The following is a 25,014-nucleotide window of genomic DNA, read 5'->3' as shown; positions in this document are numbered from 1 at the left end:
TACCCTTGCCTTGCAGCCAGAAATTCGGGTGTTTGAGCACCCCCAACTCCAGATGCAGCCGTAATCCAGATTTACATTGTTAAAAATCACACAACACCACGTTATAGTCGAACAGGTTTAATTAGAAGCAAGCCTGTTGGACTATAACCTGGTGTTGTGCGATTTTTAAACTTTGTACACCCCAGCCCAACACTGACATCTCCAAATCAGACTGACATTGACAGAGATGCTATCTTTCAGATGAGATGTTAAATATAATGTTTCTGGGACTGACCTGTTTCTATCCTAACAGCAATTGCGAGTTGCTTGCATCCTCCCACTTCCACACAGTTATCTCTGATGATGACACTACCAAAAAAAATTTACTCTTGACACCCCCCGTCCTATCTCTCGCCTACATGCTGTACTTTGCCAACATTGAGTCTTAGAAATGTACAGCATGGAAACAGACCCTTTGGTCCAACTAGTCTGTACCAACCAGATATCCTATATCAATCTAGTCCCATTAGCCAACATTTGGCCCAGATCCCTCCAAATCCTTCCTATTCACATACCCATCCAGATGCCTTTTAAAATGTTGTAATCATACCAGCCTTCAACATTTTCTCTGGCAGCTCTACCCATACACGTATCACTGCCTGCGTGAAAAAGTTGCACCTTAGAACCCTTTTATAATCTTTCCCCTCTCAGCTTAAACCTACGTTGTCCAGTTTTTGACTCTCCCACCCTGGGAAAAGACCTTGCCTATTTAGTCTCTCCCTGCTCTTCATGATTTTACAAAGCTCTTTATAAGGTCATCCCTCAGTCTCTGATGCTCCAGGGAAAGAAAATCCAGCATATTCAGCCTCTCCCTATGGCTCAAACCCTCCAACCCTGGTAACAACCTGCTAAACCTTTTCTGAACCCTTTCAAGTTTCACAACATCCTTCCTATAAGATGGAGACCAGAACTGCATGCAATACTCCAAAAGTGGCCGAACCAATGTCCTGTAAAGCTGCAACTGCTATACTCAATGCACTGGCCAATAAAGACAAGCATACCAAATGCCTTCTTCACTATCCTATTTACCTGCAACTCCACTTTCAAGGAACAATGAAGCCCCACTGCAAGGTCTCTTTGTTCAGCAACACTCTCCAGGACCTTACCATTTGGTGTGTAAGTCCTGCCCTGATTTTCCTTTCCAAAATGCAGCAACTCACATTTATCTAAATTAAACTCTATCTGCCAATCTTCAGCCCACTGGCCCATCTGATCGAGATCCTGTTGTACTCTGAGGTAATCTTCCTTGCTGTCCACTACATCTCCAATTTTGGTGTCATCTGCAAACTTACTAATCATATTTCCTATGTTCACATCCAAATCATTTATCTAACATCTTCAGAAAAGTCAGTTTACATACCTATGCTGACAATGTCCACCTCCAACTCACCAGTACTTATCTTGATCCATATACTGTTTCCAATTTGTCAAATTGCACAATTGACAATTGCAGTACAGACAGAAAGTTCCTCTTCCTTTTCAATATTAAGGGAGACTGAAACTTGAACACAGAAGGTAAAAGGTTATCTGATTAATTTTCAACATATAATGGGAGCAAGAAGATAGATGGGGAGAAACTACTTAGCTAGCTTGAGACTCCAGGACTAGTTACATAGAAATGAAATGAAACAGTCTTTTAGAAATTAAGTTAGGAAATGCTTCTCACATAAAAGGTGGTACAAAACTCTCTTCTTCATCCAGAAATCAATACTAAATTAATTGCTAATTTTAAAACTGAAATTGAAAGACTTTTGTTATCCACTGGTATTAAAGGTAGGCAAAGTTGGGAAAATGGAGTTAGTCCCAAATCAAGAGCTCAACAAATGGCAACATAAGCTTGAGGCAGCAAAATAACCTGTTTCTGTATTCATTTGCAGACACCAAGTATGTTCTGTACAAATTTACCAGTGTTCAGGGTTGGCCAAGTGTGGAATGACTGAGCTATGGATTTGCCTGAATGTGCGTTTATCTGTGTTGAGGGTGTACATAGGTATGCATCTGTCTGAGCTGTGGGCTTACTAGAATGCATGGTTGTCTGAGTTTACCTGGATGTGTTTGTTTGAGTGGTAAACTAACCTAGATATGGATTTGCCCATGTGTGACTTTCAAATATTTTCATGTTCTTTCCTCATTCTGTTTTATTTGGTCTCTGCCCCCAATTCCTCTCCCTGCTAGTGTCTGAGATTAAATCAACTTGTTTGTTACCCTTAAGTTTTTGACCCCAAAGTAAGCCTCTATACATATCTGTACCAATACTCAGATTGCCTATTTCTATATCAATTTCACATCCCTGCAGCAATTCGTCTGCTGCTGAAACCCTCATTCAAGCCTTCATTGCCTCTAGGCTCAACAATTCCTACATATTTCTGGTTAGCCTCCCACATCTACCCTCGCAAAAACTTCAGTTCACCAAAATCTCTTTTGCTTGTGTCCTTACTTGTATCAAGTCTAGTTAGCTATCACTTTGTCCTAAATTATCTTCCAGTCAAGTAAAGCAATAAATTTAAAAATATCTCTTTATTGACAAACCGCCATTGTTTGGTTCAGCTGACCCTAATAATCTCTGTAATAAGTTTTCTTCAATTTTGTTAATATTTGGAATTCTCTCTCCAGCAAGTATATGCAAGGCTCAATTAGATTGTTGGTTGACAAGGGAATCAAAGGTTATGGGAGAGACACAGGGAAGTGAAGATAAGCCCATATCAGACCACTAATAATCTTACTGAGAGGCAGAGCAAACATGAGGGGACTAAGGGCCTACTCTACCCTATTTCTTACATCCTGAAGGTAAGGCAGGTGACATGCCAAGGGTGGGGCTGGTTAAAGTTTGATGCATAGTGACAGCAGGGCAAATCATGGTTACAGTTTGATGCATGGAAAGAGTGGCACAGGTTATGATGATGGTTTGATCTGTTCCAAGGATGGGACTGGTTAAAATGACAGATTGATCCATACTGAAGGTACTGCAGGTTAAGGTAATAGATTACTGCAGAGGGTATGCAGGTTAAGGTAATAGATTACTGCAGAGGGTGGGGCAGGTTAGGATTATGCAATATCAACTTCAGTTTCCTTTACTCATTAATATCTCCTAGGATTCTGGTTAGGTTGTTTGTCTAACATATCTGGCTGCCACAGCCTGATGAGGCAATTTTGCAAACATCGAGTGTCACACACACTACTCGGATCAGTCAAATACACAGAATGGAACATCTTTACTACAGCATGGTTTGAGACATAGGTTCGCAGAGAAATTAGTCTGGGTCCTGAAAACACTCAATGTACATACCTCACTTGGATGTGGCAACACACCACCACTGTCCCAAGTGTAATTTGGGATAGCAAAACAAAAAATTCTGGTCTAGTCAGCAAATACCACATCATATGAAAGAACAAAAGATAAATAAATAAAAAGCAGAGAATAAAATATCAGCTAGTTACTGAAGTATGATCAAATGGAGCAGTGACTGGCAGAGGTGCCATTTTCCAGGTAAGGTAATAAACTGAAGATTGTTCTTTGCAAATATTTACTCTGCATGCCACATTTGAAGAAAAGCAGAAGTGTCATCGTCAACATCAGCAAGTATCAACTACACTTACACTTTACATATAGTTTTCAACACAGCAAGTGATTGCACTCAAAAGCAAAATATTTTATTGTGCATTGTTCCAGAGTTGCAGTGTGTCATATTATCCAATCCTCAGAATTCTACATTCCTCCAACTATGGCTTCCCGCACATTCCCTAACATTTTTACCTACCAATTGTCTTCGCCCCAAACTCCCGAAATCCCTCCCCAAACTTTGTTATTTACCACAAAAAGTCAGTAAAAGTAGATTTTAAGCCATCTAATTCAATACCTTGTATGCTTGTTGTCAAATTAGGCTCAATTATTGAAATGTTTTGAGATTTTACGATAGTAAAAGATGGTATGTAGATTATTATTATGCAAGACTACTGCTGATGTGGCCTGGGTCACACTACATAGTCATATTAGATTGGGGAGGCCCTCAGCATAAAACAGCTAGACTGACATAATCAAAAAGCCCATATTGTGGACATTTCCACTAGCGCCAGCAGCAGTAACTGAAATTAGACAGGACAGTTGTTGAGGAGATAAGGTCAAGAATGGAAATAAACTTTCAAACTTTGTACTTCTAGTACACCAACTCTCTCCATGTAGCATTGAAATAATAAAGGTACATAAATATTTGAAAAATAGAATAGTGAAGTAACAAGATAATTGGAAAAATTGAACTCGTTCACAGAAAGCTGTTACTGACAGAGTGCACTAAATAACCTATTTGTGTTGCAAAGTTGTGATTCTAAAGCTTGCTGGAATGAGTCTTTACAGAGCCTGTTGTAGATTGTACATCTTTCCCTAACCTAGCCTTCATGCTCTATAAATTTCCCCCATATCCTGCAATTTGTCACGTTTCATTTATATATTAAGAAAATTTACAATTTACACAAACTAAAAAAGGTAACCATGAATATTTATTACATTTGCACATTAACTTCTCCAATTTATAATTCTTTGACAGATGTGACTGATAAAATAGGTCCAAGTTGTGGTCTAGCGTCCCAGTTTCCTTTGAGGTGTTGCAGAGTGGATTGCAGAAGGAACCATTTTGAAAACACTGCTGGACAGTACTGGCATGGGAAAGTAGTTTGGATCTGGTTCTCCACCTAAAGAAAAGGTAGATAGACTAGGTAGTGCACCCAGTTGATAACAGCAGTAAACTTGAGTTGCACTCAATGTGCATTATGGGTGGGACTAGGTACTGCGAAATTGCATAATATGCATTGCATGAAGCAACACTGATATCCATTTACTTGGGGGTGTTTCTTGTATTGTTGGACCACTGTATTTAGTCAGTTACATTGCAGGTTCTGACTTCCCATTGTCCATTTACTTAACTCAGATAACTCATTTACTATACAAAGAATTGGCAGCATATCAGAATGGCTAAAAAGTGATAACCAGGTGATAAGAAAAAAAAACAAACTGACATCTTAAATGTAAACCCTGTATTTCACAATCTGGCATAATTCTTACTCTTAGCTGTATTCCTAGAATTATAGCTTTACACAATGCCTTCCACAAAGTCCACTTATGGGCACTGACCAATTCAATTGAGGCGATGGTAAAGCAGTCCTCAGTTCCCCAACATCTGTTAGCTGTGGTGGTGGTCGGTGGGTTTCAGGAAGCAATCATAAAACACCCAAATAATCAGGGAGCTCCTAGTGCCCAAAACTAACACTAGCTTGCACTCTATCTCCTTGCCTCAAGGCCCCCAAATTTGGATTGTCATGTCTTTATAGAAGAATTAAAGTGCACATAGCTATAAGTAGGGTTAAATTCATTACGGGTTGAAGGTGAGGACTGCAGATTAGAGTCGAGAGTGTGGTGTTGGAGAAGCACAGTAGGTCAGGCAGCAGCTGAGGAGCAGGAGAATCAACGTTTTGGGTGGGCTTCTGCCCAAAACATCAATTTTCCTGCTCCTCTGATGCCACCTGACCTACTATTCTTTTCCAGTACCACACTCGACTTAAATTCATTACGTACATTGCTTGCTGCAGTGACCTCAAAAACTAAATTTTATTTTTGAGTTAAAGCTCAAACTAAAAATGCTGTCCATCCTTGGTTTCCCTGTGGAGTCAATTCCCTTAAGTCATACTATTTTATCAATGCGCCTTGCCGGAGGAATTGGTCTTTAATGAAAGTTCTGTCATAAAAACTGGTTACATTTTAGCTAACTGTTTTATTGGAAGGGGTGACAACTTCCTATCTACCTGTTGACCTCCTAGTTCTCAGCAGCATCCAAGAAACAGCCAAGTCCTGAAATAATGCTGCATGTTGCACTACTCATTGATGTCCAAGAATTCTACTCTCTACAGAGCTCAAGTTATTGCAGCAATGAGAATTCCAACTGGTGTTGGTAGTTATGCAGATGAAACTCATGAATTTTGCAAATAGTAGATAGCAGTTAATCTGAATGGCATTTCACAAACATTAAGCCTAATACAAGTGAATACGAAAGAGAGAACTCATACAATTTTTACATTCAGTCACAACTGAAGCCTTTTCCAAGTGGATTAAACTCAGCCGGAGGATCAGTGATTTAACGTTTCATCAAATAAATATATGCCCAGTACTCTGGATTTTCTCTGGCGTTATGCTGTAACATTGAACTGAAGACTACACAGAGAATCACTCCCAGTATGGAGGACCAGCAAATCTTCATCAGACCAAAGATGAACATATTTATCATTTAGAAAACTTGAGCTTCCTCGTGTTAGAGCCACTCCATCACTTTGAAATGCTCAGGCAGAATTTGGACCCTCTGTTTTTCCAGCTGTTCACTTTGAGTTCCCCAATTAACTGGATTCTGCAACAAGAAAAAGTAAAATTAAATGTATAATGATGGACACTCTGGAAGAATGGGTTTAAAACTGAGACTTAAAGAAAACATTCAGCTGGTTTATATAAAAAATAAAAAAATATGGAGGGCAGAGTTAAGATGTATAATCCTACCAGACTGTTAATATATCCAGTGAGATAACACATGTAATCTGTAGATAGTTGAAAATTTAAATCAATTATTCTTAAATTACCCATAGCAAACAGAATTGTACATGTGCAGACTTGGTAACAAATGAATCCAGCTACCTGCTTCAGCATTGTTATCTTGTAAAATATAGGAGACTTAAACCAAACCCCTTCAAGACAAAATAAGCACTGCCTCCAAATCAATGTTTCAAAATTTGTAAGTGAATAAATGATTTTTCAAAATTATTGTGGAAGGAAAGGGTAGAAATGCTGTGTCAGATAAGTAATACAGTTTGAGTCACTACAGGCATACATTTAATCACAAATTTCCTAGAATGCTTTATATTTCATTACAATGCACTAGACAATATTACAGAGCTATAAATTATGTTTATTTTGTACAGACAGATACTGGATTATGGATGACCATCATTTCTGTTTCATGACCAGCAACACTTATTCATTTACATATGATGTCATGGAATCAGAGAGCTTTAACATGAAGACGGCCTTAGTTTCATATCACATCTGGGAGATGGCACCTGTGACAACTTAGTTCTCTATCAAGACGGAGTACTGACAGAATGGTCAAGTCATCATATATCTGGAACCCTTCTGAGTCAGTACCACTGTCTCCACAGACTTATCTATTAATTCCTAGCTCAGTTCACCTCTTTAGAACAAGACCTCCTCTAGACTCTAAAGTGTTTCATGCTGTTTAGAGGGGTGAGACAGATCATCAGCCTTCAAAGGAAACTACTTTTAAAATAAAAAAAATATATTTCTGTAGGTGTTGGAAACAGACAAGCAAATTACCAAGAAAAATGTTTCAGGATTTGGCCAACGGAAAAAGAGAACTGGGGTCTCAAATCTACCCTGGAGGTCAAGGACTCAGAGAGGGCTGGAGTGACACAAGAGCAGCTTAAATATTAAGGTCTCATCTTGTTTTCAAAAGGTAGGTATATGCTGACTTTCATTTAGAGCTTCACTAGCACTAGGCACCTCCGATCATCTTACCTGTACTTGTAGTGCTCTGAAGTAAAGCCACACCTCATATCTGAGACAGTGGCAGGAACTTCTGGTAGTAGCTCTTTGTGACATCCATCATAAGCTCCTGTGTACACTCTGGGAGCTCACCAGCAAACAGGCCTGTCAGAAAACAAAATTCTTTAAATTATTTTAAGTAGGAACTTCACTTTGTAATTAATATTAGACTGCACTGTTATTTTGTACATGAAAGATTGCCTTTTAGAATTGTAGGATACTTCAAAGTGTATGACAGCCAAATGAGTTTAAATGAAACAGAATAAATTTATGAAACATGGCGATCAAATTGTGTATAGTAAAACTCCAAACAACAATTTGATAGTGATTAAATAATTTGGTTTAAAGATATTGTTGGAGAGATTAGCTAGGACACTGGGAATAATTCTCTTGTTCATCTTTGAATGGTGCCGTGGATGTTTTTGCATTCACCTGGCAAGTCAGAGAACATAGAGCAATACAGCACAGTACAGGCCTTTGGCCCTTGATATTGTGCCAGCCTTTTATCCTACTTTAAGATCAGACTAACCTACATACACTTGGTTGTACCAAGTTCCATGAAGGATCTGTGTGTGGAATATAATGTCTACTAAAAAAAGTAAAGCGCAATTTCATTGAACTACTGAACTAATTAATAATATAAAAAGATAGTTTTATGATCTACCAGAGTGTCTCAAAAATGGAATAGGATGGAGGTAAAGATCGATGCAATTACATAGGTAAGTTATCCAAATACACTCTAATTTTGAAAGTCACTTTCCCTTCATGTAGGATCTTATTTTATTATTGATCTGAAAGAAGCACCTCAGTTGATGCAATACTGCAAAGGGTTGGACTGAAAGTGTCACCTTAGATTTTTGGCTCAGGTCACTGTGGGTATAAGTCCAATTTCAATTTCAATCAGAAGAGCGTGTTACCCACTGAGCCATGGCTAGACATTGAAACAAACAGGACAGTCCACAATCTGAGGAACACAAATTATACCCCAGGCAAATGGTTCAAAATAATTAGGAATGAACCAGTTTCTTCTCCCAAATCAGGGTATAAGCATTGTAAACTACACGGTCTCTCTGGACTGATCATTTGAGAACCTACAGGGTTGAGGATATCAGAAGGAGAACAACAAAGTGATTTCCTCTTTCCAAGGGCCTCAACATGAACAAACATCCCCACCCCACAATTTGAAGTAAAGCAAAGCAAAAACATTACAAACAGTTCAAAGATTCTGGAAACTATTACATTCAGATGTGAATGTGAATATTCGAGTATCTGATTGCACATTGCACCAATGTGCAAGTGCAGAAATGTTTGCAACTGCAAAAACTTATATTTATATAGTGCCTTTACCCACAGTAAAACATCTTCAGATACTGAATTATACTCAATTTCCTCTGTATTTATATTCCCATGTAATGCCATACCATTATAGCATCATATAGCAAATTTGCCAGCATTTGGCCTATATCCCTCTAAACTCTTGTTATTCATATGCCCACCCAGATGCCTTTCAGAACATAGAACAGTCCAGCACAGTACAGGGCCCTTCGGCCCTCGATGTTGTGCCAGTATTTTATTCTACTCAAAGAGCAGACTAACCTATATAGACTTCATTGCATTAACTTCCATGTGCCTATCCAAGGGTCACTTAAATGTCCCTAAATGTATCTGACTCTACTACCACTGCTGGCAGTGCATTCCACGCACCTGCCACTTTACACCAGTGTATAGAACCCACCTCTGACATCTCTCCTAAACTTTCCTCCAATTACCTTAAAATTTTACCCTCCTCGTGATAGCCATTTCTGCCATGGGAAAAGGTCTGTCTATCTACTCTATCTATGCCTCTCAATATCTTGTACACCTCTACCAAGTCACCTCTCATCCTTCACTCCAATGAAAAGAATCCCAGCTCCCTCAACCTTCCCTCATAAGACATGCCCTCCAATCCAGACAGCATCCTGGCAAACATCCTCTGCACTCTCTCCAGAGCTTCCACATCTTTCCGATAATGAGGCGACCAGAACTAACAATATTCCAAGTGTGGTCTAACCAGGACTCTATAGACCTGCAGCATAACCTCGCAGTCTAAAACTCAATATCCCTGCTAATGAAAGCCAACACTATATGTCTTCTTAACAACCCTATCAACCTGGGTGGCAACTTTGAGGGATCTATGGACTTGGATCCCAAGATCCCTCAGTTCCTCCAAGCTGCCAAGAATCCTGCCTTTAACCCTATATTCTGCATTCAAATCCGACCTTCCAAAGTGAATGACTTCACACTTTTCCAGGTTGAACTCCAATCGGCCACTTATCAGCCCAACTCTGCATCCTGTCAATGTCTCGTTGCAACCTACAACAGCCCTCCACACTATCCACAACTGCACAACCTTCCTGTCATTGGCAAACTTACTAACTCACCCTTTCACTTCCTCATCTAAGTTATCTATAAAAATCACAAACAGCAGAAATCCCAGAACCGATCCCTGCAGAACACCACTGATCACCAAGCTCTAGGCTGAATACTTTCCATCTACACCACCCTCTGTCTTCTATGTGTCTGCCAATTCAGTGTCCAGACTCTCAGGTTTTCCTATTTCCCTTGCATCCTTACTTTCTGAATGAGCCTACCATAGGGAACCTTATCAAACATCTTGCTAAAATTCATGTACACCACACCTGTTGCTCTACCTTCATCAACATTTTTTGTCACATACTGAAAGAATTCAATAAGGTTTGTGAGGCATGACCTGTCCTGCACAAAGCCATGCTGACTATCTCTAATCAATCTATGGTTTTCCACGTAATCATAAATCTTATCTTTCAGAATCTTCTGCAGTACTTTGTCCACCAGACATAAGGCTAACTGGTCTGTAATTCCTAGGATTATCACTATTCCCTTTATTAAACAAGGAAATAAGATTTGCCAAACTCCAGTCACCTGGTACTACCCCAGTGGACTGTGAGGGCGCAAAGATCATCGCCAAAGGTGCAGCAATCTCTTCCCTCACTTCCTGTAAACCTAAGGTATATCCCATCTGGTCCAGGGGACTTGCCTATTCTTACATTTTTCAAAATTTTCAGCACATCCTCCTTCCTAATATCAATCTGTTCTAGCATTTCAGTCTGTTTCATGGTGTCCTCAGAAACATCAAGGATTCTCTCAGTAGCAAATACTGAAGCAAAGTATTCATTAAGAACCTCTCCTACTTCCTCCGATTCCAGGCGCAAGTTCACTCCACTATCCCAGATTGCCTCTACCCTCACTCTCGCTATCCTCTTGTTCCTCACATAAGTGTAGAACGCCTTAGGGCTTTCCTTAATCCTACCCACTGAAGCTTTTTCATGCCCCCTTCTAGTTCTCCTAAGTCCATTCTTCAGTTCCTTCCTGGCTACCCTGCAATCCTCTAAAGCCCTGTCTGATCATTGCCTTCTCAACCTTAAGTAAGCTTCCTTCTTCCTCTTGGAGATGTTCCACATCCCTTGTCATCCAAGGTTCTTTCAACCTACCATCCCTTGCTTGCCTCAGTGGGACAAACCTGTAAAGCACAATCAGCCAGTGCTTCCTAAGCAACATCCACATCTGTTGTGTATTTCCCGGAGAATATCTGTTCCATATTTAGGCACTCCAGTTCCTGCCTTATGGCATTGTAATTCCCCTCCCTCAATTAAATACTTTCCCATACAATCTGCTCCTGTTCCTCTGCATGAGTATAGTGTGTATATTTTGGTGTCACTTGCAAACTTAGTAATTGTTACTGTACCCACCTCCACTGCTTCTTCTGGCAGCACATTGCAAACATACACCACCCTCTACATGAAAACATTATCCCTCAGGTCCATTTCAATTTTTCACCTCTCACTTTAATTCTATGCTCTCTAGTTTTGGACTCCTCAGCCAAGGAAAAACACCTTGGCCATTTACCCTATCCATGCCCCTCATTATTTTATAAGCCTCTATAACAGCACCCCTCAACCTCCAAAATTCCAGGGAAAAAGCACTGGCCTATTAAGCTTCTTCCCATAATTAAATCCTCCAATTGTGGCAACATCAGCGTAAATCTTTTCAGCATCATCAAGTTTAATAACATCCTTCTTGTTGACCAGACTTGTTAGCAGTATTCCAAAATGGCCTCACCAATGTCCTGTACAACCACAGCGTGATGCTCCTACTCCCATACTCAATGTTCTGACCAATGAAGGTTAGGGTGCCAAATGCCTTCTTTACCACCCTCTCTACCTGCAATTCCACTTTCAAGGCAGTATGCACCTGCATCTCTAGGTCTCTTTGTAAGGCAACACTCCCCAGGCCCTACAATTAACCGTACAAGACCTGCTCTGATTGGCCTTACCAAAATGCAACACTCACTTTTATCTAATAGAACTCCATCTACCGCTCATTGGCCAATCTAAGGTCCCGCTGTACTCTGAGGTAACCTTCATTGACCCAACACTACCTATTTTGATGTCATCTGCAAACTTTAATCATGCTCCTGTATAAATGATGTAAATGTGAATATAAAATTACAAAAAGCAGTGGATCTACCAGCGATCATTGTGGCACATCTCTGGTCACAAGCCAGAGTCACAAGCAATAGTCCAAAAAGCAATTTTCTTCCACCACTCTCTGACTCCTACCTTCAAGTTCACCCTGGATCCCATGTGATCTAACCCTACTAACCCAGTCTACCATGTGGAACCTTAGTGCACCAATTATTTTAGCAGTATAGGTTCTAACAGGACTTTATCTAGCTCACCAGCTATAGTAAACATAGCTGCCGCTCTCTCCTCACAGAGGGGAATTAGTTTTGACCCAAAGAATCAAGCATGATTCCAGCTATCATGGGTATGATGTTGGTATTTAGCTATACTCACCTGGACAGCCTGAGAAGACTGTGAAAGGCGGGACCACAGTTTCTGGCGGAAGGACAGTGTTGTCCAGAATTTTGCAGCAATCTTTCAGAACACATCTTCGACCCTACGGAGAGATAAAAAGAATTAGGGACAATACACTCCTTCTGCCAAAGGAAGTAATAAATAGTGTAACCAAGTATGGACCCTGAGAAATATTAATAGCACAGAGGTAAATTCCTTACTCAGGATAACAGAGCTAGCTGCTACCGTGGTCCTATTATTCGTTTTTTTTTAAAAATCAGTTCAGGGAGGCAATGGCATAGTGATAATGGCCACTACTCAGGAACATGGGTTTGAAACTGACCGTGGCAGCTGGTGAAACTTGAATTTAATTAATAAACATATGAAATTCAACTCAGTAATAGTGACCATGAAACCATTGTTGATAGTCAGAAAAATCCATCTGATTAATTACTGCCCTTTCAGGAAAGAAATCTACTGTCCTCGCCACCAGACCTACAATCTTAACTGCTGTCTGAAATGACAAAGTTACTCACTCAGTGGTATCATATTGCCACAGTAAGGTCAATTAGGAATGAAGTGGAATTGAATCCCTCACACTGGAAACAATAAAAGCACGCACAGGCTAGTTTTCTCTGCAGGATACTTAAAAACATCTGGGGCTTGTGCCAAATTTGGAGACCGGTCCATAGCTTAGCCTGCCATAGAATCACACTGCCACCCCGAGGGGTGTCCTATCCCACAATCAAAATGGATCCACCATTGTGCAATTGTACACAGTAGCCAGAGAGTTTTCAACATTGACTCCAGATCCCACAGAGTCTCACGACATCAGTTCAAGCAGAGGCAAAGAAATCTCTTATTAATTATCACCATCATCCCTCAGATGAGGGATCAGGACTTGGAAGTAGAACAGAGGAAGGCAAAGGCATAGGAATTAGTTCGGCAGCAGTATTATACCAAATCTTTCTTATTCGCGAGGGTTAGGAGCATGGATCTCCCATGGATAACATTAAAAACACAGATAATGCTCCAATAGAAATTCCTTAGTTACCATGAAGTAGCACACAATCTGTTAGGATCTATCAATTAGGGGAGTAAAGATTCTGCAGCCAAACCCACAAATAATGTGGACTGTAGCAAATAAGGCGAGATGAAAATTTGTGAATAGGGGCATATTTTTAAGGTGAGAGGAGAGAGGTTTTAAAAAAAAAAGACATGAGGGGCAAATGTATCATAGAGGACGGTTCACGTGTGGAATGAACTTCCTGAGGAAGTGGTGAACGTGTGTACAATTACAACAACATTAAAAAGCCATTCAGATAAGTACATGAATAGGAAAGGTTTGGAGGGGTTTGGGCCAGGAACAAGCGGGTGGGACTAGTTAAGTTTGGGATTATGGTCAGCATGGACTGGTTAGACCAAAGGATCCATTTCCGTGATGTATGACTATGATTCTGAGTGAAGTCAGTGTACTCTCGGGGCTTGCAGATTCTAAAGAACATAGCTGCTAGACTGGGTCTGCTATAGGTAGTGAAGGTACTAACAAGGGAAAATCTAATTCTCCTTGATATCACCAATCTAATTGTCACAAATATCCATACATGACAATAGCAGAACACTGCACAGTCCTAGTTAGACAAAAATCTTCTCTTCATATTAAAGATACCCTCAATCTTTTACATGGGACGAGCACCTGCTAAATGGGATAATTTGTCAGCAGACCTAGTGACTCAAGATTCAAAGTCATTGTGAGATATCAGCAGTTGAAGAATTGTATTCGACTACAATCTGTAACTTCATGACCCAGCACATCTCCCACTCTGCTATTGCCGAGTGCAGTATTACATGCCAGGAAAAGCACCAGCCATACATAAAATGGTTGACACCTGGTGAAGCAAGAACATTATATTATTTGGCATGCAAATAGTCCAAGAAATTTACAATAGACAGACCTAAGCAATCCAACAACAATCACATCAGATTCAAGTTCTGCAGTCCTGCCACATCAGTTGACGATGATGGCAGACAATTAACATCTAACTGGAGGAGGCTATGATGGGGATGATCAGAACATCAGCAAAAAAGACAAGCCAGAAGCACTTGCAAGAATCTTCAGCCAAACGTGCTAAGTGATGATCCCATCTTGGCTTCCTCCTGAGGTTGCCAGCATCACAAATAACAACCTTCAGCCAAATTGATTCACTCCATGTGATATCAACAATTGACAGATGACACTGGATACTGCAAATGCTATGAGCAGTGATAACATTGCAGAATTAGTACTGAAGATGTGTGCCTCAGCTGTATCCCTAGCCCAGCTTTTCCAGTCCACCTACAACAGTGGCATCTAGTTAGGAATGTGGGAAATTGCCCAGGTATGTCCTGCCCACAAAGCAGGACAAATACAACCTAACCATTTAATTACATAATCAGGCTATTAAAATTATGAAGGATTATTGTCAGTGATATGAAGCAGCACAAATCAAAGATTAACAGCTTACTGAATTCTGTTCGGTTAGGGCTACTCAGCTTATGATCTCATTACAGCCTTGGCCTAAATCTGCACAAAATCCTGCAGGTTCCAGGATTTAGATGTTTCAGTAAGAACAGAGAAGATGGTAAACGAGGGGGAGGTGTGGCATTGTTGGTCAAGGAAAGTATTGCAGTTGCAGAAAGGATGTTAGGGGACTCGTCAACTGAGGTAGTATGGGCTGAGGTTAGAAACAGGAAAGGAGAGGTCACCCTGTTGGTTTTCCAGAGGCCTCCGAATAGTTCCAGAGATGTAGAGGAAAGGATAGCAAAGAGGATTCTCGATAGGAGTGAGAGAGACAGGGTAGTTGTCATTGGGGACTTCAACTTTCCAAATATTGATAGGGAACACTATAGTGCGAGTACTATAGATGGGTCAGTTTTTGTCCAGTGTGTGCAGGAGGGCTTCCTGGCACAGTATGTAGACAGGCCAACAAGGGGAGAAGCCACATTAAATTTGGTACTGTGTAACGAGCCCAGCCAGGTGTTAGACTTGGTGATAGCGATCACAATTCTGTTATGTTTACTTTAGTGATAGAAAGGGATAGGTTTATACCACTGGGCAAGTGTTACAACTGGGGGAAAGGCAATTACGATGCAATTAGCAAGATTTAGGAAGCATAGGATGGGGAAGGAAACTGCAGGGGATGGGCACATTAGAAATGTGGAGCTTATTCAAGGAAAAGCTCCTGATTGTCCTAGATAAGTATGTACCTGTCAGGCAGGGAGGAAGCTGTAGAGCGCGGGAGCTGTGGTTTACGAAGGAAGTGGAATGTTTGGTCAAGAGGAAGAAGAAGGCTTATGTTAGGATGAGATGTGAAGGCTCAGTCAGGGCACTTGAAGATTACAAGGTAGCCAGGAAAGACCTAAAGAGAGAGCTCAGAAGAGCCAGGAGGAGATATGAGAAGTTGTTGGTGGATAGGATCAGGGTAAACCCTAAGGCTTTCTATAGGTATTTAAAGGATAAAAGAATGATGAGAGTAAGATTAGGGCCAATCAAGGATAGTAGTGGGAAGTTGTGTGTGGAGTCAGAGGAGATAGGGGAAGCACTAAATGAATATTTTTCAACAGTATTCACTCTAGAAAACAACAATGTTGGTGAGGAGAATACGGAGATACAGGCTACTAGACTAGGTGGGATTGAGGTTCACAAAAAAGAGGTATTAGAAATCCTGCAGAGTGTGAAAATAGGTAAGTCCCCTAGGCCGGATGGGATTTATCCTAGGATCCTCTGGGAAGCCAGGGAGAAGATTGCTAAGCCTTTGACATTGATCTTTAAATCGTCATTGTCTACAGGAATAGTACCAGAAGACTGGAGGATAGCAAATGTGGTTGCCCTGTTCAAGGGGAGTAGAGACAACTCTAGTAATTATAGACCAGTGAGCCTTACTTCAGTTGTTGGTAAAGTGTTGGAAAAGGTTATAAGAGATAGGATTTATAATCATCTAGAAGAGAATAATTTGATTAGGGATAGTCAGCACGGTTTTGTAAAGGGTAGGTCATGCCTCACAAACCTTATTGAGTTCTTTGAGAAGGTGACCAAACAGATACATGAGAGTAAACTGGTTGATGTGATGTATATGGATTTCAGCAAAGCGTTCGATAAGGTTCCCCACAGTAGGCTATTGTACAAAATGTGGAGGAATGGGATTGTGGGAGATATAGCAGTTTGGATCAGTAAGTGGCTTGCTGAAAGAAGACAGAGGGTGGTGGTTGATGGGAAATGTTCATCCTGGAGTCCAGTTACTAGTGGTGTACCGCAAGGGTTGGTGTTGGGTCCACTGCTGTTTGTCATTTTTATAAATGACCTGGATGAGGGCGTAGAAGGGTGGGTTAGTAAATTCGCAGACGACACTAAGGTCAGTGGAGTTGTGGATAGTGACGAAGGATGTTGTAGGTTACAGAGAGACATAGATAAGCTGCAGAGCTGGGCTGAGGTGGCAAATGGAGTTTAATGCGGACAAGTGTGAGGTGATTCACTTTGGTCGGAGTAACCGGAATGCAAAGTACTGGGCTAATGGTAAGATTCTTGGTAGCATAGATGAGCAGAGAGATCTCGGTGTCCAGATACACAGATCCTTGAAAGTTGTCACCCAGGTTGACAGCGTTGTTAAGAACTGAAAATGTGTTGCTGGAAAAGCGCAGCAGGTCAGGCAGCATCCAAGGAACAGGAGAATCGACGTTTCGGACATAAGCCCTTCTTCAGGAATGAGGAAAGTTTGTCCAGCAGGCTAAGATAAAAGGTAGGGAGGAGGGACTTGGGGGAGGGGCGTTGGAAATGTGATAGGTGGAAAGAGGTCAAGGTGAGGGTGATAGGTCAGACTGGTGTGGGGGCGGAGAGGTCGGGAAGAAGATTGCAGGTTAGGAAGGTGGTGCTGAATTCGATGGATTAGACTGAGACAAGGTGGGGGGAGGGGAAATGAGGAAACTGGTGAAATCTGAGTTCATCCCTTGTGGTTGGCGGGTTCCTAGGCGGAAGATGAGGCGCTCTTCCTCCAACCGTTGTTTTGTTGTGGTCTGGCGATGGAGGAGTCCAAAGACCTGCATATCCTTGGTGGAGTGGGAGGGGGAATTGAAATGTTGAGCCACAGGGTGGTTGGGTTGGTTGGTTCGGGTGTCCCAGAGGTGTTCTCTGAACCGCTCCGCAAGTAGCGTTATTAAGAAGGCATACAGCGTTGTAGCTTTTATTAATAGAGGGATCGAGTTCCGGAACCATGAGGTTATGCTACAGCTGTACAAAACTCTGGTGCGGCTGCACTTGGAGTACTGTGTACAGTTCTGGTCACCACATTATAAGAAGGATGTGGAAGCTTTGGAAAGGGTGCAGAGGAGATTTACTAGGATGTTGCCTGGTATGGAGGGGAGGTCTTAAGAGGAAAGGCTGAGGGACTTGAGGCTGTTTTCGTTGGAGAGAAGAAGGTTAAGATGCGACTTAATAGAGACATATAAGATAATCAGAGGGTTAGATAGGTGGACAGGAAGAGCCTTTTTCCAAGTATGATGACGACGAGCACGAGGGGGCATAGCTTTAAATTGAGGGGTGATAGATATAGGACAGATGTCTGAGGTAGTTTCTTTACTCAGAGAGTAGTAAGGGTATGGAATGCTTTGCCTGCAACGGTAGTAGCTTCGCCATTTAAGTCATCATTGGACAAACATATGGACGTACATGGAATAGTGTAGGTTAGATGGGCTTCAGATTGGTATGACTGGTTGGCGCAACGTTGAGGGCCGAAGGGCCTGTACTGCGCTATAATGTTCTATGTTCTAAAAGAGGTGAACATGAGGGGTGAATCAGAGTAATTGCCCTTGATATCAAAGCCATATTTGTACAGTTATAGCATCAAGCAGCCATTGCAAAATTGGAATTAAGGATAAAACTCGGCTGTTTTGTGTCATACCTAGCACAGAGGAAGGTAGTTGTGCTTGTCGGAGGTCAACCATCTTAGTCCCAGAAAATCATTGCAGGTGCTCCTCAGGATAGTGTCCTAGATCCAACCATTTCTATCTGCTTCAATGATCTTCCTTCCATACTATAGTTAGAAGTGAAGATCTTCACTATTAGTGTTCAGCACCATTTGCAACCTCTCATGTACTGAAGCAACTCATGCCCTTATTCAGCAAGGCCTGAAGAACAACCAAGCTTTGGCTGATAAATCATCCAAGACAAAGCATAAGTGACATTGAATGGGGAGCCAATAACCTCTACTCCATTCACCACTGACATATAGCAGCAACAGTGTATATATCATCTATAAGATGCACTTCAGTAAATTGCCAAGCTCCTTGACAGCAACTTCCAAACCCACCACCTCTACTAAGGATAAGGCAGCAGATACTTGTGAAAGCCACCAGCTGCAAATTCTTCTCCAAGCCATGCATCATCCTGACCTAGAACCAACTCACCGTTCCTTCACTGTCATTGGATCAAGACAGCACTAACAGCACTGAGCATCTCCACTCCCCAAGGACTGCTGTAGTTCAAAAAGGCTTCTCACTATATTCACAAGGGAAATTTGGGATGGCCAACAAGCCAGCAACATCCACAATCCATGAACAAATAAAAACATCTCATTAGCTATTTTTGATTAAAAGCTACTGACCTTATGTTATCAACACTTCACTGACATCATATCCAGCACTACATATCAGGCGTTTGAATCCCAATTTCTTAATTATGAGTAAAGCAGCGGTATAGATTAAAAGAAAGCAAACAAATCCTTCATCCTGGATTCCACTAAATCTTGGAATGTCTTGCCCATATGCCCAAATCTGAGAATAGACTTGCTCAGTGATATGAAAATTCCCAGAAGAAACTCAATCCCAATTAACACCATCCTTGAATTAATGGTCAGTCAACAAAAACAACTTAGTCTGTGTGCTGGTGTGTGTACACTTGAGTGAGGGAGTGACAGAGTCCATGTTGAGAATACATCAGTTTAAGTCATTAAAAAAACAATAGCAGCAAAAACAAATAATTACCAAGCAAAACTCCATCTGTCGGAGACTGAACAATCTCTTATCACCATGGACCACTGACAAATGATCAACAATAGACACCTGTTCAGTGGGTTAAAGACAAGTTGGTCTTTGTATTCAATTACTGAAATAAAAAATTGATTTCTTGAAACAGTAATAAAATCAGTTCAGGTCCAGACAACACATCTACCTTCTATATCTCCCAAGACTCTAACTCCTCCTTCATTCCAGTGTCTGTTCATAACCAATTAGTTCTGGGCCAAGGGGTGAATGTACATGTCCCACCTGTCCTGGAGATGGGTCATAACATGTTCAGCGAGGCTGCATGTTTAAATAGCTACTCCAACATCCCCTCCCCTAAAATAACCTTTATAGCCGAATTCCTCTAACATGCCTGGGTAGGCCCAAATCTCAGAAGATCTTATAATTTCTTCTTTCAAGCTACTGTCTCTCACAGGCTTCTATTGTACACCACACAACAGGAAGTTGCATTACAGACAGAATGAGCATAACAACATCAATAACAAGAGGCAATTTACTTACGATAACACAATTCTTCCCAATGTGAACATAGGATCCAATCTGAGCAGCATTTACCACACAGTCTTCCTCGATGAACACATGGTCACCAATGTGCAGTGGGAAAAAGGCAACCCTGTATTGCAGAGGAAATGTCTGATATAATTGACATCTTAGTCAATAGGAAGCTAATATACAAATGATTTAGTCCCACATGCCATGGGAATAGAGTGTAATCCAACTGCTTCTAAAAATCAACTAATACAATATAACAGGACCCCTGTATCTCTGCATGCAGAAAATCAAAGCTTATCAGGCTCTTCCTCGATGACCAGTCACTCTTGTTCAGGAGATCTGAAGTTTAGAAGTTCTCAACATTGCCAGGAAGATGAACTTGATTCTGGGTCTGGAAGAAGTGGGTGTACTGGTCTAATATGAAACAACTACCTATTTATAAGTTTATAAGAAAGCAGCTTGCCAAAAGGCAGCTGTGTTTCTTCATTCTATTCGAGGGTGTTTCACTATGCAGAGGTGCTAAGTGGAGAGAACACTTATTCAGCTGGACAATCCAACAAACTGAGCTTTAACAAATTTTCAGCTAAAAGATTCCAGGTTGACTGGTGCGTGTGCAGCTAGTTCACTACTGCCAGTGTTGGCTGGGGCAACAAATACGTAACCACATCTTCCTTGTACTCATCAGGGAGAAAAGAACTATCTGCAAACATTCCTCGTTCTGACCACTCGGTAAAGTTTCTTGCCGGAAAGTAAGAATGAAGGTGGACTTGACCAGTTCCTGTATTCCACATATTCCTCCTTCAGTCTGACACCATGGCAGGGCACTTGGGAGGTGGGATTGTCCCACAGGGCTGGAGCTAAAGACCAGAGAAAGGACGTTGGTGAACAATGGAAATAGGGAATAACGTTGTGCTGTCTCACCCATTTTGTAATCACCTTCTTAAATCCTTTGCATCTCAGTGCAGTAAAATCTCTGGTCCAGACAGTATTTTTAAAGCTTCAATGAACCCATTCAAAACAGAACAACATCTCTGAAGCAGATGGGACTTGAATCTGGATCTCCTGGCCCAGAGCTAGGGACACTGAAACCACACCACAAAATGCTAATTTCTAGATATGATTGATATATGAAACCTTTCCAGTCCTACGTTACAGTAATTTCCATGTCTGTACAATGCATTTGCCTCACCCTTTGCTGAATTTCTTGAAAGGCGGGCGTATGACACTTCGGCTCTTGATGACACAATGCCGTCCAACCCTCACATTCGCCAGGTCTCCACGGATGATACAATCGTTCATAACAATAGTCTGATTTTTAAAATAACATTGTTATAATAAATTCTCTGGATGAAGTATTTCAATTTACAGGTTTTAAGTGATCAATAGATTTGAACTCAACATCCTTGTAAACTACTCCAGGGAGTTCCTGGTTTCTCTGTGGGCAAGTATACCACACACTGTTCAGGCATGGTACTGAGGCAGGCATACCAGACGATCCCAGATTTGTGCAATTACCTGATCGCTCCATTGCTACAATCAGTTTACTTAAATTCATTTCAATAAACCTGGGTCTACAGCAATACAAAACAAAACCTGTCAGAGGCACTGACAGGTCTCCATGCACAAATATTGGGAGATACAATGGGGTACAAAATAGATTTATTAGATTAGTAATTATTATTAGATTAGTAACCCAGGGGCCTGTACTAATGACCCAAAAAAAGGAATTCAAATTCAGTTAGTTAATTATATAAATCAACTATTAAAATAAAAGAATTATTAACAGTGATCATGATACTGGATTGATGTGAAAATTCACTTGGTTCATTAATGTAATTCCAGACCTGCATTATTTCACCTATTCCAGATCCAGGAGTGTTGAAATTAATTACATTCCTTACAAATCGACAGTAACTGGTCATTCTTGACTTCTCCCTGAAATAGCCTAGCCATCCCCTTACATCCTCTCAGGAAGCGAGTTCACCACCAATGAAGGATTGGAAATAATGCTGGCCTTAAAAGTAACATGCATGTCTTGCATATGACTCGTTAAAAAAAAAAATGCATCTCTAACTAACACTGAGGGACATAAGGAAATATTAGGACAGGTAACAAAAAGCTTGGTCAGAGATAAAAAAATTAAGGAGTGCCTCAAAGTAGGTGAAAGAAGGGTAGAGTGTCGAAAGTTTCAGCTACCTAATTCAAGAATCTGGGGCTGAGACACTGAATACACAGTATTCACTAATGGGCGAAAACTAGAGGCCAGAATTGAAAAAGAGATGCTGGAGGAAATTGAAATCTTCAAAAAAAAAAAGCCAGTTACTGTAGATGGGAAGCAGGGAAGGTGGTGTCAGACCAGGAGCCAAATAGGTCAGCAAGATTACGGTAATAAGTGAGCAGACCCTGGTGCGTGTCATGATGGAGAAAGTTGTCCAAACATTTAAAAAGAGGCATTTGAATGTTCCTACATCCAGTCCACTTACCTTGCCATTTAAGACAATGTTCTGGCTTCCACAAAGCACAGACTGCCTGCTCACCTTGTTGCCAGAGGCCTGTAGACATAAATCATATTTTTCAGATTAGTTCACATTGTCAGGAAAAATTATAAATCAGTCAGTATTGTCATGACCATAGTTGCTAACAACAAATTACAGAGCGCTGATACAGCCATACAGACCAATGGCTGTCTGGACAGATATCCAGAGAATGTCACACCTAAAGATGAAAAGGGAATCTGAAAAATCATTCTGCAAAAAAGGGGAAAGAGCCAAAGCAAATCAGGCTGTACAGTAATCTCATGACAAAAAATAATGCAGGGCTGATAACAACCCTGCACAAGAAAAACCACCCTCTATGTCATAGCGTCATACAGACATACAACACAGAAACAGACCCTTCAGTACAACTCATCTGTGCCAACCAGATATCCTAACCTAATCTAGTCCCATTTGCCAGCACTTGATCCATATCTGTCTAAACCCTTTCTATTCACATACCCATCCAGATACCTTTTAAATGCCGCAATTGTACCAGCCCCACGCACCACCCTCTGTGTGAAAAAGCTGCCCCTTAGGTCCCTTTTATATCTTTCCCCCCTCACCCTAAACCAATGCCCTCTGTTTCTCAACTCCTCCATCCCAGGGAAAAGACCTTGTCTATTTATCCTATCCATGTCCCTCATGATTTTATAAATTTCTTTAAGGTCACCCCTCAGCCTCCAACCCTGTGGGTTATGTGACATTTGTGTATTACACAAGGACAGGAGGTGGTGTAGTGATAGTGTCAATAATTCTCGACCAAAAGCCCTGGGATCAAGTCTCACATGCTCCAGAAGTATATAATAACATCCCTGAACATATGGATCAGAATATATCCACACATGGACAGGGTTTAAAAGGCCAGTTTCAACTCTAATGTTTTGGAGTGTGCTGGCAGGATTGGAAGTTCCTGTGTATCCCAGCAGGCAAAGGTAATCCAGTGTACTAGCTAGAGTTCAAGCATTAACATGCTATGAAGGTCACAAAGAACTATCTCCTAGTCATCCATGTTACAGATAAAAGAACTTTCTCACTCAGACAGCTACTAAGCTAGTAAGTCAGACAAAAGCCATCAGGTCAACAAAGTAATCTGTCTCATCAGTGGGTACAGGAGCTGAAATTGGCTGATTGGCCACTCAAGTCTGCTCTGGCATCCAACTCCACTTTCCCACCTTTACCCCATAACTTTTAATTCTATTAGATTATAACCATCTGTCTATCTCAGCTTTGAACACACTTAATAACCCAGCCTAAAGTTCTCTCTGCAGTAAAGAAATTTATGATCACTGGAATAAAAAAAATCATTCTCTATACAGCCTCAATAGCAAGACATCATTCCTTAGATAAGGGGACTAAAACTTCACAGCATTCTAGGTGTTGTTTAACTATTACTCGATACAGTTTTAGTGAGACTTCCCTAAAGGCCAACCATCTATTTGCTTCTGTTGAACCTGCATTTTTAAAAAAAATTTATGTATTTGGACACATAAATCCCTGTGCTACAGATTTCTGCAGTCCCTTTTTAAAAATATTCAGCTCTTCTATTGTTCCTGGCAAAGTGCATAACCTCATATCATATTCCATCTGCTAAGATTCTGCCACACACTTCATCAGTATCCCTGTGAATACTTTGCATCATCCTCACTACTTGCCTTCCCACCTATTTCTGTGTCATCTGCAAACTTGGCTATCATACAGTCACTTCCCTAATCCAAATCATTAATATGGATTGTAAGTAATTACAGACAGCACTGAACACTGTGGCACTTCACTGGTTACAGGGATCCAAAAATCCCCTTCTTGCTCCAAGTCTGGCTTCTATTAGTTAGCCAATCCTCTATCCATGCGAATATACTATCCCAACACCAACGGCTTATCATATTGAGTAGCTTAACGAAAGTTGCCTTAGTGAATACACATTAGCGCAACATCTACTTAAGCCTTTCCTAACTGTACACCCAGTAAACAAAGAATGTGCATTAATAGAAAATGCCTCTTAACCTCGGGTCTTTGCAAAGCACTGTACAGCTATTGAAATCATTTTGAAGTCGCCACTATAAAGGTAGTAAATTCTGTAACCAATTACTAGGAAGGAAAACTCCCCTTCGCCGAAGTAGCACCATGGGCTATGTTACATCAACCGAAACAAATAGATGGGGGTGTCAGCTGAAGATCTGATCCAAAAGGCAGCTCCTCCGGCAGTGGGGGAATCCTCCTCACCCATCTCTCATTCACCATCCCGAACTGATGTCGAATCCCCTTTTACTGAAAACAGAACAAAAACACCCGCAACACCATGAGATCCTCACCGTCTCGATGTACTCCGCCTTGTTATACAGAATCTCACACAGCTCCATCCTCAGTTGTCGGGGCGACCGCTCCCCGCTTCACCCGGAAACACAATTCACACTTCCGGGGACAATCG

The 25,014-nt window shown here is 41.1% G+C and overlaps 1 protein-coding gene across 1 annotated transcript; it reads right to left on the bottom strand.

The window, feature by feature from the left end:
* Positions 1-4,514: 4,514 nt before the first annotated feature.
* Positions 4,515-25,014, bottom strand: dctn5 (dynactin 5). The gene is made up of 7 exons (XM_043711705.2): positions 24,899-25,014; positions 22,536-22,604; positions 21,242-21,360; positions 20,062-20,173; positions 12,508-12,610; positions 7,607-7,738; positions 4,515-6,428 (listed from the first exon to the last, which is right to left on the bottom strand). Exons 1-6 carry the CDS (start codon positions 24,944-24,946, stop codon positions 7,641-7,643), a joined length of 549 nt encoding a protein of 182 aa, XP_043567640.1. The 5' UTR covers positions 24,947-25,014; the 3' UTR covers positions 4,515-6,428; positions 7,607-7,640.

Source organism: Chiloscyllium plagiosum, unplaced genomic scaffold (assembly GCF_037043375.1).
Source record: "Chiloscyllium plagiosum isolate Xiang-an unplaced genomic scaffold, Cpla_swu_hap1 HiC_scaffold_20, whole genome shotgun sequence".
NCBI lineage: Eukaryota > Metazoa > Chordata > Chondrichthyes > Orectolobiformes > Hemiscylliidae > Chiloscyllium > Chiloscyllium plagiosum.
This window is presented reverse-complemented; position numbering and strand designations above follow the sequence as displayed.

Excerpts from the sequence above, each read along its gene's own strand:
- dctn5 (XM_043711705.2), bottom strand. The coding sequence starts at position 24,946 with ATGGAGCTGTGTGAGATTCTGTATAACAAGGCGGAGTACATCGAGACG. Across the intron at positions 21,361-22,535 it reads ACATTGTCTTAAATGGCAAG|ACTATTGTTATGAACGATTG; the intron begins GTAAGTGGACTG and ends TTTAAAAATCAG. Across the intron at positions 12,611-20,061 it reads TTGGGAAGAATTGTGTTATC|GGTCGAAGATGTGTTCTGAA; the intron begins GTAAGTAAATTG and ends ATCTCTCCGTAG.